At 41.4% G+C, this 17,137-nt stretch overlaps 2 protein-coding genes across 2 annotated transcripts; one reads left to right on the forward strand and one right to left on the reverse strand.

The window, feature by feature from the left end:
• Positions 1-9: 9 nt before the first annotated feature.
• tmprss13a (transmembrane serine protease 13a) lies at positions 10-9,003 on the reverse strand. The gene is made up of 13 exons (XM_084018663.1): positions 8,798-9,003; positions 5,621-5,792; positions 5,272-5,379; positions 4,666-4,830; positions 4,102-4,228; positions 3,587-3,682; positions 3,385-3,428; positions 2,863-3,025; positions 2,433-2,611; positions 2,042-2,140; positions 1,212-1,354; positions 964-1,116; positions 10-843 (listed from the first exon to the last, which is right to left on the reverse strand). Exons 1-13 carry the CDS (start codon positions 8,822-8,824, stop codon positions 829-831), a joined length of 1,491 nt encoding a protein of 496 aa, XP_083874789.1. The 5' UTR covers positions 8,825-9,003; the 3' UTR covers positions 10-828.
• Positions 9,004-12,324: 3,321 nt separating this feature from the next.
• On the forward strand, positions 12,325-16,843 carry il10ra (interleukin 10 receptor, alpha). Its single transcript, XM_084019703.1, has 7 exons — positions 12,325-12,597; positions 13,142-13,262; positions 13,456-13,628; positions 13,711-13,856; positions 14,313-14,481; positions 14,901-15,007; positions 15,222-16,843. Exons 1-7 carry the CDS (start codon positions 12,507-12,509, stop codon positions 16,140-16,142), a joined length of 1,728 nt encoding a protein of 575 aa, XP_083875829.1. The 5' UTR covers positions 12,325-12,506; the 3' UTR covers positions 16,143-16,843.
• Positions 16,844-17,137: the final 294 nt, after the last annotated feature.

The following is a 17,137-nucleotide window of genomic DNA, read 5'->3' on the forward strand; positions in this document are numbered from 1 at the left end:
TGGATCAACTCCATAAAAAGACATCTTCCTTTATCTTTATTGTACGTATGCTCAATGTATAATGCTCAGTGATACCACACATTAAATAAACAGGCACATCTGTTAAACAACATGACCAATGTACATACATTTGACACATAATGTCAGAAGAACACTTTCTGAAAAATCTTCACAGTGTGGGTATAAAGGGTGTTGGTGCCAGGGGAGGGCCAGCTCAATAGGAGGGTATAGGGTCACACTTGCTTTCTTTCATTACAAAGCGAATACATAAAGTGTCATTTTTACTTCATTGCGGTAAACATAAGTTAGCATTGCAAAGCCTGAGATGTGTCCCTGAGGAGTTAAAACACACCTCTACAATCATAAATCGTTTTTTTTTTTAAAGAGTATCATTCTGTAACCATCCAAGGAGACCGCAGCAGGCTGGACTGGGTTTGATTGGCACAGAACAGACAAGAGAAGGGCCAGCCGTCTTTAAAGCTTGCTCAACACGCGCGTAAACACAAGTATACTGTACGCCTGAAACACCGAGAGGCAGAAGAATGAAAATCAAGAATGCAAGACTGAAGTCAACCCATCCATCAGTGTGTATCAATGATTCGATTCAGGCGATACACATGACGGCCGTATGATGGAGGATGGTGTACATGATGATGAACGCCAAGACAGAAGTCCAAGTTGTGCAATTTGTCAAGTTGTTCAGCAGCGTGTCTTTCTTTCTGAAGTATCTCCACATGAGTGGAGTCTGTTGTTGTGTGAATCCATCTCCACCTCTCCACCTCATAGTGCAGGGTCCATCGGGGAACTGGGTTGGGAGTCGACTCCACTTCACGGCCTCTTTTGCTGCGAGGGGGACACAGGAAGTGTGAAGATGTTGAAAACCTGTTGCCTGAATCTAAATGTGTCTTAGTGGATGTCAACACATCCTCTTACAGTTTATTTCTGGGTGTTTTTTGTTCTTACCTGTGTCATGCTGTAGATCCAGGGCAGAACACTTTTGACGTCGGTGTAAACGCCAGGCTTGTTTCTTTCCCCACAGCCAGCTCCCCAGCTGGTGATCCCCGCGACGTACCAACGGCCGTCCGCCTTACACACCAGCGGTCCACCACTGTCGCCCTGGAATATATAATTCATATAGTTAACATACATTTGCTGGCTCATGCATGTTTATCCAATCACTGCAAACATGAGCGTCGATGTTGACGGCTCACCTGACAGGAGTCTCTGCCTCCCTTCAGGTCCCCGGCACAGAGCATGTGCTTGGTCACGGCGCCTGCATACACGCCGGGTCTGTTACACACTCGTCTATCGATGATATCCACGGTCACTTCCATCAGATTGTTGGAGATGTTGTCTATGTTGGAGAAAACAACATGCTCATTCATTTAGCTAACAATACGTCAAATTAGAGGCCAAATAAAAAAAAAATGGTTGATTGGTTGATAAATATAGGCACTGCCATGGCAACAGCGAGCCCATAGTCATATCTTCCCCTCTTTTGTCTCCAGTTTGTCTGATTTATCAGGTCATGTGTATTCATATTTCCCCTGTTGTTTGAGAGATGTAATTCTGCACCTGCCCATCAGACATTATTGAGTTTTACGTCCATCTTTCTGATGGCTGATTAGTTACTGTCTGTTAAATCCTCCATGTTCCCGTAGAGGGTGCAGGCTTCATTCTGCCTGGACTTCGTCTGATGACTATCTGCCTGCTTTTTGCCAACTGCCTGGCAGCCCTCGCTCTCTGGATTTGTTTGTCAAGTCTGACTGCATTCTTGCAATCCTGCCTGTTGACTTAGTGAAGACCAGTGATCCAGTGTTACTTGCACATTCACTTGCACTTTGTTAGTGTCATGTAGTGTAATACTGGTGAATTGTATTTCCCCACCTAAAAGAAAGAGCCCTTATTTATCTACACAGAAAGAAACAATGAACACAGAAAAGTGGAAGCTAATGGGGATCCAATAAAATAAACTAAAAACATATTTATTCTATTTGTTCTACATTTCTAGTAAACTCCGTGGTTCCATATTCCAGTTTACCTGATCCTGCCGAAGTGGTGCCAAAACCTGTAGTCCAGCAACTGGTTCCAGGGGCGAATTTCTGGTCAAAAGCTGGCAGGCATACTGGTGCGATTTTAGCTGGATAATACAAAAAGTCATGTTCAACATTTGCAAACACACCGCTTCTTAAAAGGATAGAACTGCAGACAGATGCACAGACACACTGGGCCGGGCAAATTAGATCACCAGTATGACTGTGGACTCTACTTAAAAGCTGAGACTGAACAGTCAAGAGAAAAACATTTCCATCGCAGTCGCTGTTAAACATATTGGTTTAACCATATGAGTGTTGGTTTCTTAACAAGGTGCCTCAGGTGTGAAAGCACGATGAACATTTGCATTATTTTCATAGAGTGAAGATGTGACTGACCATTGAAACTAACTGGAGATGTGAGTTTGAGCAGAGCGATGTCGTGGGTATTAGTACTTCTGTCGTAGCTCTCACTGAGCAGGATCCTCTTAACCAGGTAGGGCTCATTTAGTTCGTCTAGAGCCACCATTCCACCGTACACTTTCCAGTTGTCCACCGACAGAGCTAAAGAGTTGCTTCTGCAACACAGAAATAGACTGTTCAGTGGAAAGCAATGGGCTCATGTCACCATGGAATTAGTTTTTAGCACAGAATACTTTGAATCTTTGAAACTTGAATCAGTTCAACAATATGCATTTCTACAATAACAACGTGCAGTATGAATAAAAAGACACCTTTAAAAACATTTTTGCCATGTTGAAAAAAACATGAATAAATACAGTATCTGTGGTAAATATGCAAAGTCAAATTTTCTCTGGCTGTTAGTCACCTTGGGAAGCAGTGGGCAGCGGTCAGCACAAAATCACGAGAGATCAGGATTCCTCCGCAGGTGTGAAATTCTCTGAAGTGCAAAGACATCTGCCAAGGCCACTGGCTGACATTAGCCTTTGCACCCCCGATGATCCGCGATTTAGATTGTGGCTTACCGCAGTCTGGAAACGGAAGATATTATACAAGACATAAACATCCTTTTATAAGGTTGACAGATGATTCAATATCATTGCTTGGTGAGTTTCAGTGAAATGGTGGTGATAGAAGGACCATACATAGAGTGTGTATATATATATATATATATACGTACATACATACATACCGGTATACATATACATATACAGTCCTGATTTCCTAGTAAAGTCAAGTGATATTGATCAAATATTCGTGTTTTCAAATGGCTGGCATGTGTTTGTGTGTGTGTGTGTGTGTGCGTGCGTGCGTGTGTGTGTGCGTGCGTGTGTGTGTGCATGTGTGTGTGTGTGACACATGAATTCAGGAACAGATGGAGGCTCCTTACCCACACACTGCAGGGAGACAATCTCCTGGCCTGGACAGGATGAACTGCATAATGCCAATATGTGAAAGTCAGTTATCATGTGTACATGCTGTAAACCAATGTGCACTTAACTGTTTAAGAAAAGATTTGTATTAAAAAATATACATATATTTTGAACTGCATTCACAAATGTGTGTGTGTGTGGGGGGGGGGGCTTGCTTACCTGACATTTACCCGACTCTGGATAAGCAAAGATGAGCTGCTGATCAATGATAAACCAGTGGACACCTGGGATGTAATTGCTTTGGTGACATAGGACCTGGAGACAGAGAGACAGGCTGTTCAGGAAGCCGAAGAGATACATTTGCACATCATCATTTTGTTGAAACAAAGCTTGATTGAGTGTGGAAACTCATTCTGCTTCTGTAACAGTGAGACCCCCCAGGGAGACCCCTGGGGAGAATCAATTCAGCCCTAAACACACAGCAGCAGGTTGGGAGAATCAAGCTCGATCTCAGTTGGTAGATTACAGGATGGACATGGAAGCCCACATGTCTGACAACATGAAACAGTCTCTGGTGAAGTATGAGCCAGCCCCGAATGACCATCATGGAGATGAATGGTCAGAAATATACTGATGTTGGAGTTCTGCTGCTGTTGCTCCGAAACTACTTAACGTTACATACTTTTGGTCAGGTTTGACAAAATTCGAATGAGGTCAAGGTAATGCTTCTTTACTGTCTGAATCCCAGCTGAGCGCAGGTCAGGTCGGCGTAGCTCCGGTCCCAGCCCTGGTGGCAAACCGGTAGGAAGCGACCATCTTGGGATGATCTGAGCTGCAGACGGTTGTCCTTAGAAAACCTCACTGGGGAAGACAAAAGTAAGAGATTCACTTCATTGACTTATGCTTAACACAGCGTGACAGTAATGTGAAGGCTTTGGCCTCTGTGCTGCTGCTGTGTGCAGCTTCTTCCTTGTTTCTTCAGATCGCATTACATCATTAAGTTAAAATATTTTCACAAAGTAAAATGATGTGCTGTCTCAAATGACTGATAATGTTATGAGTATAGATTTATGTTTCTTAAGTCTCCTGTTAATACTGACACTAAATACGAGAGCCTCCCATAGAACCCGTCAAGACCAAGATCCTCCAGCCTGTTTTTGATGTCCTTGCATTAGTCTGGTTGTATAAAGCTGTGTGTGTGTGTGTGTGTGTGTGTGTGTGTGTGTGTGTGTGTGTGTGTGTGTGTGTGTGTGTGTGTGTGTGTGTGTGTGTGTGTGTGTGTGTGTGTGCCTACTCACCACAGTTAGTTTCGTCCGTGCCCAGGCGGCAGTCGATTATCCCGTCACATCGGACAGTATTGTTGGGGCAGATGTCACGGTCTAGCACGTCCAGGTCTTCATTATTGTCACTACTGTCCTCGGTGTAGTGGATTTCTGCTGTTGGCAACCGTGTGCCATAACGAACTGTTGTTGGGGAAGTAATGAATGTGGGTAAGTAGAGGTAGAGTATGCCATTATTGTAACATTATTGACTAAAACCAAATGTAGACATGAAATAAGAACAGTAAAGCGCAACTTCGATGAATACCCACACTGAATATCAGTTCAGTTTCACTTTTAATTCATACAATTCAATTCACTACAGCTACTGAATTTAAACTGAATCCCAACAATGCTTATGTTATAATCTTACAAGACCATCTTGTGAAAGACCTATAAGTTAAGAAATGCGACAGGAGGATACAGATTATTTTTCAGAATCTGGCAACCAACATGTTCTTATCAGTGGCGAAATAAAGCATTGCACAATACAATGCCTTTTTAAAAGTTTGCCTCATCCCAAAATGAAATTACAGCAGCTAATATTACAAGGTCTAGTGGTTTATATGAAGAAACACAGCATACTTCCAAGCCAGACGGCCAGTGCCAGCAGACCGAGCACCAGCAAGGTTCCCCCTGACCCTCCGTAACACTGGGCATTACCCTCACAGCATCTCCTCTTCTTTCTGCTGGCTGGACACAGACAGCATACAAACATATACATATGCACTTTAATAATCCTTGGGGCAACCCAGTCTCCATTTGTATTGCTCCTACATCTGCATCCATATATATATATATATATATATATATATATATATATATATATATATATATATATATATATATAGAGAGAGAGAGAGAGAGAGAGAGAGAGAGAGAGAGAGAGAGAGAGAGAGAGAGAGAGAGAGAGCTGCATGCAGGTATCACTCACGTTTGCCCGGCTGTGTGACTTGGGTGGTAACCACAGATGGTACATACTTGGGAATGTATTGTGGGTAGGTGGGAGGCGTCAGGCCTGGACCCACGCCATATATAATCTCCTCATAGGACTTGAGGGGGGGCTGGGTGTGCACCGCAACAAAGTAAGGAGGGGGGTCGGCATCCTGTGAGGAAAAACAGAAAAGAGACACAGGGAAAGTAAATAACTGGTATATGATAAATCCCTTATTGTAAAAACACACAACGTGATGTGGAGTCTTGTCATCTATTACACTAAAATGCTCTATTTGGGTGTATTAATACCGGCAGTAGTTAATCATTTGTGCCCAGTCTTGGTAAACACATGTTTGCCACGACTGAGCACATAGCTCATTGTCCTCCACGTAACATTATTATCAAACCTGTGTTTAAATCCACACCTAGGTAACAGCCTGTACCACAAAGATACGTCATAAATCTCAGCAACAATGTCTGGAAGGTTTTAACAGTTCATTTCCTCATGTTTTCTGTTCATGCTATCTCCTCTGCCTTTTTTTACTCTCAACTCCCAGTATTTATCAAGACAAAGGATTGAATCAGTAGTAAGTCTTTGGGAAGGAACATTCACATCTGTTCACATATGAGAAGTTAAAAAGGAGAAGAAACTAAGAAGACTAAAACAGTGCTTTTACCACATTTGCTAACACGGCGTATTTACCCTCACTGTGAATGATCCTCATGATGAACAGACATATAGGTTAGTTGAACAATGGCTCCATGACGACCAGGGATATCTCTGTCTCTGTGCATCACCATCTTATATAATGACTTGCAAAACTTTCCTTTGAAAATTAATTCCACAACTTTCCATGGTTTCAAATAACCTTCACTCCCTTCTACAATGAATACGGAGGAATAGGAGGGGATTGATGAAGATGAATTAGCTTCCAATGGTTCTGCTTGTTCATACTGCATGTGGAAATATTAAAAATATGTTTTAGAAAGTTTGACATTTTGGGAAAGTGCACTTTTTTTATTTCTTGCCAAGAGTTAGATGAAAAAGTTTGACACCACTCTTGTTTCTTTATGCTAATTATGTAGCTAGAGTTCTGCCCAAAGCTAACAATATCTGGCACTTCAGAAGCTCATCATTTCCGTACTATATCTAGTTTGTTTTATGGAGTGTTAAAACAACTTGTTGTGGTGGATTATGTTATACACTAATCCCTGGCCAAGCAGGGTAGCCTATTCCTGATCAAACAAACGGGATATGAAATAATAATTAGTAAGCTTTAGAGGGGCTGGATTTTACACCCATGGAAAGTGTTTTTGTTCTTTTCATCTAACTTTTGTCAAGAAAGCAAATAGGCATATTTCCCAAAATGTCGACCATTGTCTTTCATTTCCAGTAAAACTGAGCTAAGACATCAAACAGATGCAGCATGTCGTATGTGTGTTGTTGGAATGCTACTTTAGAAGATCAGAGCAGAGATACAAACGGTGCCCAGTGAAGATGTTATGTGACTAAACTTGTTTGAGCACAGTCTGATCAGAACACATAAATGGTGTCACCCATTTACGGAAAGTTATCTCATAAAATGAAGTTTGTGAGTCATCACTGCCTCTTCTGAGAGCATAACACATCTAAAAGGAAATAGAACATGTTTATTTAACCTACATTGCGATCAAGCTCAGTAATTAAGGAGGAAGAGCTTTACGTAATTAAGCGTTGTTGTGTAAGTTACTACAATCAGAAGCTCCACAGCATAGCAGAGGTTTGATACGATCAGTATCCAATACTGTGTTTCCAATACAGTCAAACCCTAACCCTCGTAGTGCAGAGGAAGCTAAGATTTAGATCCCAGCGACCGATGATGATGATGGCCTCCCCATTGCTCTTATGACCCTTTTTTCATTCATCACCATGGTTGCACCGTCATAAACAGGGGGGAAATCTTTTGTGTCAAAGTAACAAAAAGTGGGGGGGATTCACTATGGAGGTGGATTCGCTACAAAAGGTGTTCCATAAGACCATTTCTATTGCATGCTGATCAAGTTTCAAAAATGCTCCTATAGGCAACACACGCCCTACTTTATTGGAAATGGTTGAGCTAGAAAAGGTGGAGGAGCAGGTTCATCAGATTTCCCTGCAGTGACTTGGATCATCTTGCATAGCGTCCCTATCGCCCATTATCATGGAAAAATGCAGAAAGAAATTAAAAGATTAAGGGCGGGGCATTTAAAAGGTCAATATTTTACTCAAACAATAATTATGAGTCTATAAAGTTACAAAGCTACCAAACATGAAAGTAAAGAGGACCATCATGTTCATCTGTAGGACCCAAATGAGACAAGGCATCAGATACAAACCAGCTCCCTGCATTTCATGAGAACATTGAAAGAAATATTCACCTTTAGGAAACAGAAGAGTCGGTCAACAAAACACTTTCAACCAAATTCAATACATCACGTGTGATAACCCAAAATCATCAGCCAATCAAGTTTGTCTCCGAGGGCTTTATAATCTGTACACCACTGGACCCCCTATATTCTGAGACCCTCTATTAAGATTAGGAAACACTTGTTTATGTGTCGTCTGTTTAGGTAAATAGAAATAGGTTCAGGAAGGAAAGACAATGACAATCACACATTTGGAGGATACATCCAAATCTTTAGATTTTTCAGATACACTGAAAGATTAAGTGCTCCTTTATAGATTTGATTCTACTTCAAGTCAAATTGTTTAAACTGGATTCTCAAAAATATGAAAAAAAAAGTGTTTTGTTTCTTGGCTCATAAAAAGCTGATGTTGTGGAGATCCAGCAAGAAAAACAGAATTAGAATTTTAGGTAAATAAAAGTTGGAATCTAAAGAGTTTCCATCAAGAGTAAAAGTGTTGGTTGGTTTTGGCAAAACCTGTATTCAAACTCCCTTTTCACCTGCTGCTTGGCATGTAAATTCAAACAAATACAACCTGAGCCTTTAACAATGAAAAGCACCACTTTACACACAAATAAACACACTGAAACTCAACCAGAGCAAACAGAGAGACAGATAAAGAGAACAAGAGCCTGAGTGTCCAGTCAGCATTGATCAGGGAGGAAGTTTGGCTATTGATTCGAGGAAGAGACACACTCTAGCTGGAAAAGGAAGTTATTTCTTGTTAGAAAAGGACAAATGAAGAACATACCAGATCCCGTTTAGCCATTGGACCCATGTTAGCACAGCGTGGAGAGAGTGGAGTAGAGTGGAGGTGAGTGGAGGCAGGTGGAGCTTTGTTCACATCCAGGCGTTGACTTCGTCACCGAGCAGCAGTTAGAGCAAAGTGGTGCCACATTAAACACATCTACTGTCTTTTCTTCTCCTCTCCTGTGTGTGTGTCTCTGACATTCATCCAAGCAACAGGTAGGTTTGACTTCCCCTTTCCTGTGTGACACCTCCCATTTCCAGCATCCATCATTCTTCAGACCTTTATTCTTCTGCTCACAGGGACGGGCGTGCCCAGTGCACCAGTTTCCCACCTGCCAGACCGGTTTGGTGGCAGCCAGAGACCGTCGCAGCTCGTCTCCCAGTGTCGGGGTCCATTACGGCTCACATGACACCAGCTCAGCTGTCAGGGTCCCAAAGCAAAGAGGATGTCTTCTTTTCCACAGAGAGACAACTTGACTGCTTTTCACATACAATTCAATTCTGCACTATTTCAGTTTAATGCAGGATGTCTTTTCTGGGAATTGCACAATATGCTCATGAGCTGTATAAGGAAGTGATGGAGAAAAGATTAGCTCTGTCATTGAAACCTGGAAATAAATCTGTTTGTGTTTTCATCAACCTATATCTGTCAATTACCTGTCAAACACAACATCGTATTTGTTCCCACGGCAATCCTCTTCTACACCCAGATCTCAGATGTTGCTTCTGGAAACCCCTGGACTTACATTCCTCACATTTCTTATTCCCCCTCTGTGTTCACGTTTCAAATGATCACTACCTCTTCCTGTTTCAGTCCCTGATGTTTCTCTAGTTCACAAACACCACTGTGTTTTTCTGTTTCCTGTCTATTTGCATGATGTCTGTCTTGTCATGGTCTGGAGATCAATCAAGACTGACCCTTTGCTGTATCTCTCTTTGTAAGCTTCCTGCAGCTTACCGTGGTTTTGCATCTTTCATCCTGACACCATATGTTGGACGTATCAGTAACAATCTAGCTTGCAGGTGCTGTGTGAGAAGGGGGACGTCTGCCTCTATTGATGGGGAGGTGAGCGCCTGCTCTTGTCAATAAAATAAACAGCACGTAATTATGTATATAGGGCATTGTGGTGGGAGTCACATACTGCAAAACCACGATGACTCAGAGATTTAAACCTGGCTGAGGATGTTCGGGGGAAACGTTTCCTCACGTTTCCTCTTCGTCACAACTCTGTACAATTAGATATATATCTAGAAAATATATATAGCCATGAATGTCAAGCAGATAGAGCACATTAATGTCAGAGTGCTGAAACACAGAACTGGATTGAAAGACCTTTACATTTCAGACAAACTGTAAGTCTATGTGTGGGCCTGTTTCTTAATTGTGAAAAAAGTTTGTGAGAAACGCCAAAAGATATTCAATGTGAAGATGTTTTTACCCTGTAACACAACTAGAGGGCGATATTACGTACAGTTTGCTGTGTGCAGGTAGCCCCTGGGTTCTCTTGAGAAAAGTCCCTGTTGTGAAAAACAGCAGGTGACCTCTGACATTAAAGTGAGAGTCCCACAGCTCAGACATACGCAGCATTTCTCTGTCCGTCTGCAAGACAGAAACCAAAATGTGACGCCAAGACATTTATTTATGGGGGTTGGGTGTTTTCATTTACCAGGAACTAAAACTTGAGAGGTCACATGTGAAAGGGAGGTGAGAAACTGAGAGGGAAACTTTGGTGACTATAATTCACAGAAAAGTACTTTCTCAGAATTGAAAGAATATTTATCAAAGTATTAGAGTAGTTGAAGTAAAGGAAATTATGAACTAATGATTTACTTCACCTCCTGAACATCCTGATGCATTCCTCTTCAGTGTGTCACACTGACATTGAAGGGCATGTTATATGCATGCTAACAACTTATCAATGTGGTTTCAAAGGGACTGATAATAAATGTTAGGCACGCAAACAACAAGAGTTTGGTATTTCATGATGCGACAAGTGTCCCTAAAATATGTAGGGAAGAGACAACACTATAGTTTAAGACAATCTCGTTATTTATTATATAGTAAGCTGTTTGAAGCCTTACACATTATGTCCATGCCATGTCATGTAAGTCCTGAGATCTGTCAGACAGTGGAGTTGAAAAAATGATTGTTAACTGGTGACCTGTAGGAAATGTTTGAGAAATTTGCCAATTACTATCCATCGACGATAAAACACACTTTTCTATTCCACAGATGATGATGATGATGAATGGTTTATTTCGGACTAATATACATTGAGACATTTACATGTTAATTTCACAAATAATGGTAAATAAAAATGTCAGAAAAAGGAGTAGGCTGAAGCCAAGGGCTTATTATAGCCTATGCAGTTTTCTGTATTTCATTCAAACAATATGGCATCCGGTGGATGATAATACACAAATAAGAAAAGAAATATATAAAAAGGAAACAAAGATACATGTATTTCATGTATTGCATTATATTATACAACAATAATAATACTAATAATGTAATATGCATGGGGTCTATAGTGGTGCTATTTTAATGTTACAGTTAAAGTCAAACACGATGTTGAACTGTGTTTGAGAGGGAGATGAGGTGGGGAGATACGGCTCCATGATCACTGTGGTTTCTTGTAGGGCTGCCCCTTGATAGTCGACCGTTAGTCACGCAGGTGGGCGGTGGCTAGCGGATTGTGGACAGATCGCAGAGCTTATAACATTCTTTCTCAGCCCTGGAACTCAAATTAAATTAAATTATATCATATATGTGCAACTAGTTGACTAGCAAAATCTTTGGTCGGGGGCAGCCCTCGTTTCTTGAGACCGCAGATAAAAAAACGTGCACTTTAGTAGTTAATGTGAGTTGATAAATTACTTCTAAGCCTTGAAAAGATACTGCATACAAGGCTAATATATATATATATATATTAAAAATATTCATTCAAATTCCCCATGCAGAATTGAAGTGCATTTTTGTATACTTCTCACAGCCATCTCTATCATTGCAATCTATCTTTGCAAAAAAAAAACACACAGGCATTGCAGCCAACCACATCTGATGTTTTACAGACCCCGACCGTCATTGGAAACAATTCAAATGTGCTGTAGTCAAAAAGCCACACACACATACTAAACAAATAAAGCTGTGTCTGCTACTGGTACGGCTTGTGTGTAAATAGAGATCTTTAAGAGCACCAGAATGGCACACCCATCGAACCATCTGCCTATTACTATTATGCCAATTACAAAAAGTGAGAAGGGAATTCCTAAATCATCCCCTTTTCTTGTTTCTTGTTTTTTTAATAGCAGTTCTCCAGTCTCAGCATGAACCCACAGAGAGGAGGGAAAGGGGAAAAGAAAAAGAGGAAGGAAAAGGCTTCGTGAGAGGGGAGACAGATGCAACTAGCAGCGGCGTCACTGATTTTGTCACAGCAGGAAGTGCTTCGTCAGAGCGGGGAGGAGCCTCGGGCGAGAGCAGAAATTAATGTTTAGGCAAAAACAAACTGCCTTTTGTGATTTCTTCCAGATGATCAGCGAGAGAGACGAGCTGCTTCACCTCAGGATACATTTATCAATACTTTCATGTTGACTCTGAGCCGGTACACAGACTTGTTGAGGAGGGAAGATGTTTCTACAGCCTGCTTTGCCTCACTGATGACTGGACTAAGGGATTTTTTTTGGGCAATTCCTGTGTGGCTCATGACTGAATGATAACATCTCTCCAGATACCAGACATGGATATGGGCAAAAAGACATCAATTCTTTTCTTCCTGATTATCTACATAAATGTTGTGTCAGGTAATTAACACATTTTATTATACAGTAGCTTTGGTCTGATTGTTTTACTTGTTTTATTTTATCTTGTTTAGTATTTCAATTATTTTTGCTATGGCTTTCCTTTTACCTTTGTCTGTCATTATAAATTTGCTACAGTCATGTGAAATACTCTAGGTCAAATACAGACATTCACATTCTGGAAAAATGTTTGGCTGTTAAGATGTAATCTATTTATCTAACCTATGTTTGGAATATTGGAACATGTTTCCTTCATGAAGGCCTCGGGGATTACGTTGAAAAATGATCACAACATTTCCTGTTCCACTAAGGCGAATGAATCCCACAGTTAGTTAGAGTGGAAACAGTTTAACATTCTGTTCCCTTTTACAAAAAAACCCACAGTGTCATTATCATCAAGATCCCAAACATGATTTGCAAGAGCACTGCATGTGTTTGTCAACCAGACCCTTTTCTTCCTCATACTGAGCACATCCTTCTATCGAAAAAAAAAAAGGTTTATTTATATTCATATGCAAAATCATTCCCTTGTGGTTTTCTGTGGCAGGCCTGGAAGTCCCTCAGCCTGCCAAATTGGAGGTGAATATCTTGAATGAGGAGGTGATAGTACGTTGGAAACATCCTGTGGACGCCCCACCAAACTCCCAGTACAATGTGGAAATGGCAAAGTAGGTTCAACCATTACATCAGAGTTTCCCACTTTAAAACTATTATTTTGTTGAAAGTATTATTTTTGCCAATGATTCAACTCATATCTAAGGGAGAATTTACTTTTATTGGAAAGTTTGATTTCATGTATATGGTTTTAAAAAAATCATAATTAGCTCCTTCCAATTTGTGACGAGTGATTTCTGTCCTCAGGTATATTGATGAATGGGCCATGGTGGCCAGCTGCACAGGGATCAGCATGACCTACTGTGACCTTACCAGCCATGTATCTCATGACTATCGCGCTGTCTACAAGGTCAGAGTTCAGCTGGTTGCAGGAGACGAAGAGTCCCAGTGGACAGCTAAGAAATTTCACTCAAGTGAAAGTAAGAATAGTTGTCCGTTTGATGTGACCTCAGTAATTCAAGCATGCTGTTGGGTTGTTTTCTTACCGGTCTGTTCTTACAGGCAAACTGCAGCCTCCCTCCTTCACTTTGTTTGCGACTTCCAGCACTCTGACAGTTTATGTCCACTCAAAACCCATTCTGAAAGAAATCTTTCCGTTTGGGCTCACCTACACCATCTACCTGGAGGAAAAAGGACAAAATGAAAAGGTACAATATGTGAAATAAGGGGCAGCACCCAAACTTTCCATGATGCAATCATGAAAAAACATGCAAGATTGGGAAAGATTGTCACACTCTTAAATAGAGGACGGGGCTGTACACACAAACACACGTGACAGATGCATCTAATTTCTGTTTATTTTTGTAATATTATTTAAATATTTGGGACTGTGATTACAATGCTAGGAAAATGTGGCAACATTTTTAAATCTGTTCAGTTGAGAAACAGAAAAAGTCTTTAATTTAAAATGCCTGATGTGGCCTTGGTTTGGGGGGGGGGGGGGGGGGGGGTTCCAATGGATTAATTGCACAAAATTTTAACATTAAATGTCATATTTGTCTGGCTGAATCAACATCTGAACCTTTCTTCAGGCTACATTTTATAAAGTGATCTATACATACAGTGTCTTGACTTGTGTGGCATTTTGACTTTTACCCCCGCAGAACACTACAGCATACCTCAAAGATAACACGGAGGTGGATCAGAGGACTAAGACCTTCAGTTCTCTCCGGTGGGGAAGAGAGTACTGTGTTAGCGTGATGATAGAAGGCAACGGAGCTATGTACGCCAGCAATGTGTCCCATAAAGAGTGTCTGCTGCTGCCAGAGCAAGGTAAGAAAAACATCAGACAGCAGCTTTGAGCTTTGTTACAATTTTGCATAATTTAGTAGATTTATTTGCCCAAGTAAAACAGATAAAGACATAGTACATTGAAAGGATTGAAACATAATTTGTTCAATCCGGCACATAACCCCATGTAAAAACTTTTTTTTTAATTCCTCATTTTAGTAGTCACTCATAGTCTTTGTGCTGAGCGAAGCTAATCCGTTATAAATGGTCGCTTCATCTCTTGGTAAGAGCAGAATAAGCATAGTTCCCAAAATGTCACTCATCCAAAGGCCTACATTTAAAGTTTATACGAAACGGAGATTGTGTTGCAATATGATACAAGCTTAAATCCACAGTTTTGGGGAAAGCCACCCTCGCACCCATTATTACATCCTCTTATTTCCTGCTTTTCTTCTTTCCAGAATGGTTCGTAATTGCTGTGACATCACTATGTATTCTGGCTGTGCTGGCCATCGTTATTATCGCGACAATAATCCTGAGACGTCCAGAAAAAACTCCCGCTGTGTTGGTAAGTGCATACAGAATACTGAGACGAATTACAGTACCGACTTGTACTGTCAATTATGTGCAAAAAGGAACCAAAAGTTTGTTTTACCGACACCACATTCTTGGTATTAGCCCCGCTCAGATGGTTCAGTTAGTCATAACTGTCTTTGTTCCTAAATTTGACTTTATAAAACAATGAATCATACAACGGCCTGTCTTCTCTCCTCTCACCCCAGAAATCCCCAGTAAGTGGCTGGGTACCACTCTCCGCTGAAGACATCATCATGGAGGTTGTTACTGACAAAGGCTGGTTTCTGTCCAGCAACAGAACCGAAGTAAAAAACGGTGTCAAAGAACCAGGGACGCATATAACGGCGACAGAGGACGATGAAGAGGAGGACAGAAGGACCAGCATGGACAGCGGTGTGGGCATGGAGTCCAACTGTGCTGCTACAGACGGCAGAGGAAGTCCTCCCATGAGCCAAGAGGACAGCGGCTGTGGGAGCTTAGGAGGAGCAGAGAGCTCCACGAGTTGTCAGACGGACTACCCTCTGCAGGATGAGAGGGCTGATGCCCACATGGGTAGTAAGAGGGAGGACAGCGGGATGGGGCTGGGCTGCCAACTAGATTCTTCTTCCACAAATCTAGTTGAACAGGACAGTGGACCTCCAAATGTTGCAGGGGGGAACTATCGCAGCCAGGGGCCCTCCACTGTGCAGATCCATGTCTGCGATGACGAGGAGCTGTTCGAACAGATGCTTCCGGCCTCACCTTTGGCCGCGGTGGTCACGGGTTACAGGGCTGGGCCTCAATCGTGTATCTGCTCAGGAGCAGGTCAGTGCACGTGGTGCCATCAACAAGGCCATTATGAAACTGAGGTTATCAAACAATACAGAGCTAACTGTATAGAAAATGGACTACTAATGCACAAAAGTAATTTTGTGGACTCTTACAAAGGCGGGGTTACATTTTCAAGTTATCAAACACAGATGGACACTGTCGTGGTGGATGACATAGAAACAACTTTTATACAACTAAAAGAGACGTTCCCGTTGCTAACAACGCTATCATCACTGCCCCTTGTGGAGGGAGGACAGGACTTCAATATGAACAATGTGTCCCTCTCTCTCTGCGACATACAGCTGAAGATCGAGTGATACAATGTGGAATGCAACAACGCTATTTATAAAACCATGCTGACACACCGATAACCTACCTAGCAGAGTGCTTTATTGCTTCGCTTCCTTGATCATTCAAATGAATCATTTGTTACAGAAGCATTTGTTAGCATTTGAGGGGAAAGAAATGGCTTCAGTATAAAACATTTGAAGAGCAACAGAGCAAGCAACAGGCCGTTATTGAACATGAAACAACAGGATATAGACGTCAGACCACACATCTGCTGGCTCGGAGCTGTTGGTTGGAGTCTCAGGAGCTCACAAGCACACAACAACAAAACTCTGGGTATATTCACAAATGACTAAACTGCTGTATGCCGGAAGTGAAACTGGTGTGGGAAGAAATGCAGAAAATCTGTTTGACACTGACGTGCTTTTGGACTTTTTAAAACATCTCCCCATTTCTCACCTCCGCCAACAATGTTGGTAACCAATTCAAATATTTGTTTTTCTTAGCACTATTAAAATATGAGAAGAAGTAAAATCAAGTCAAACAATGGAGCAAATGTATCCCTCTTCAATTTCAAAGATGTGCAGGACGTTGTGTCACTGATGTGAAGTAGCCTAAACTGCAGGTCGGTGTCTCAGCTACTTGGCCGTTTTCATTATTTATTAGATATTCATTGTGTGGTAATGTGAATATATGTGCCTCTTTTATGTTAATAAAAAACACCCAACCATATGACAGTCTGTTGATTTCAGAAACCATGGTATGGAAAACAAACACCACATATCACCTCGCTGTACTCGGGATCCCCACATGCAAATTCTGATTACAGGAACCACAGTGGTGGTTTTCAAGCTTCTAAACTAAATCTTCCTCTTTCTGGCTTCAACAAAAAAAAAAAAGTCCTGCTATTCATTTAAGAGCAAGTCATGTTTTACATGGCTGACATGTCACATACCTGTCATTGATCTAAATCTATCCATTATCTCTTCATGAAATGATATCTTTATTGGGATGACTCAGATTC

Source organism: Eutrigla gurnardus (genome assembly GCF_963514095.1).
Source record: "Eutrigla gurnardus genome assembly, chromosome: 10".
Lineage (NCBI taxonomy): Eukaryota > Metazoa > Chordata > Actinopteri > Perciformes > Triglidae > Eutrigla > Eutrigla gurnardus.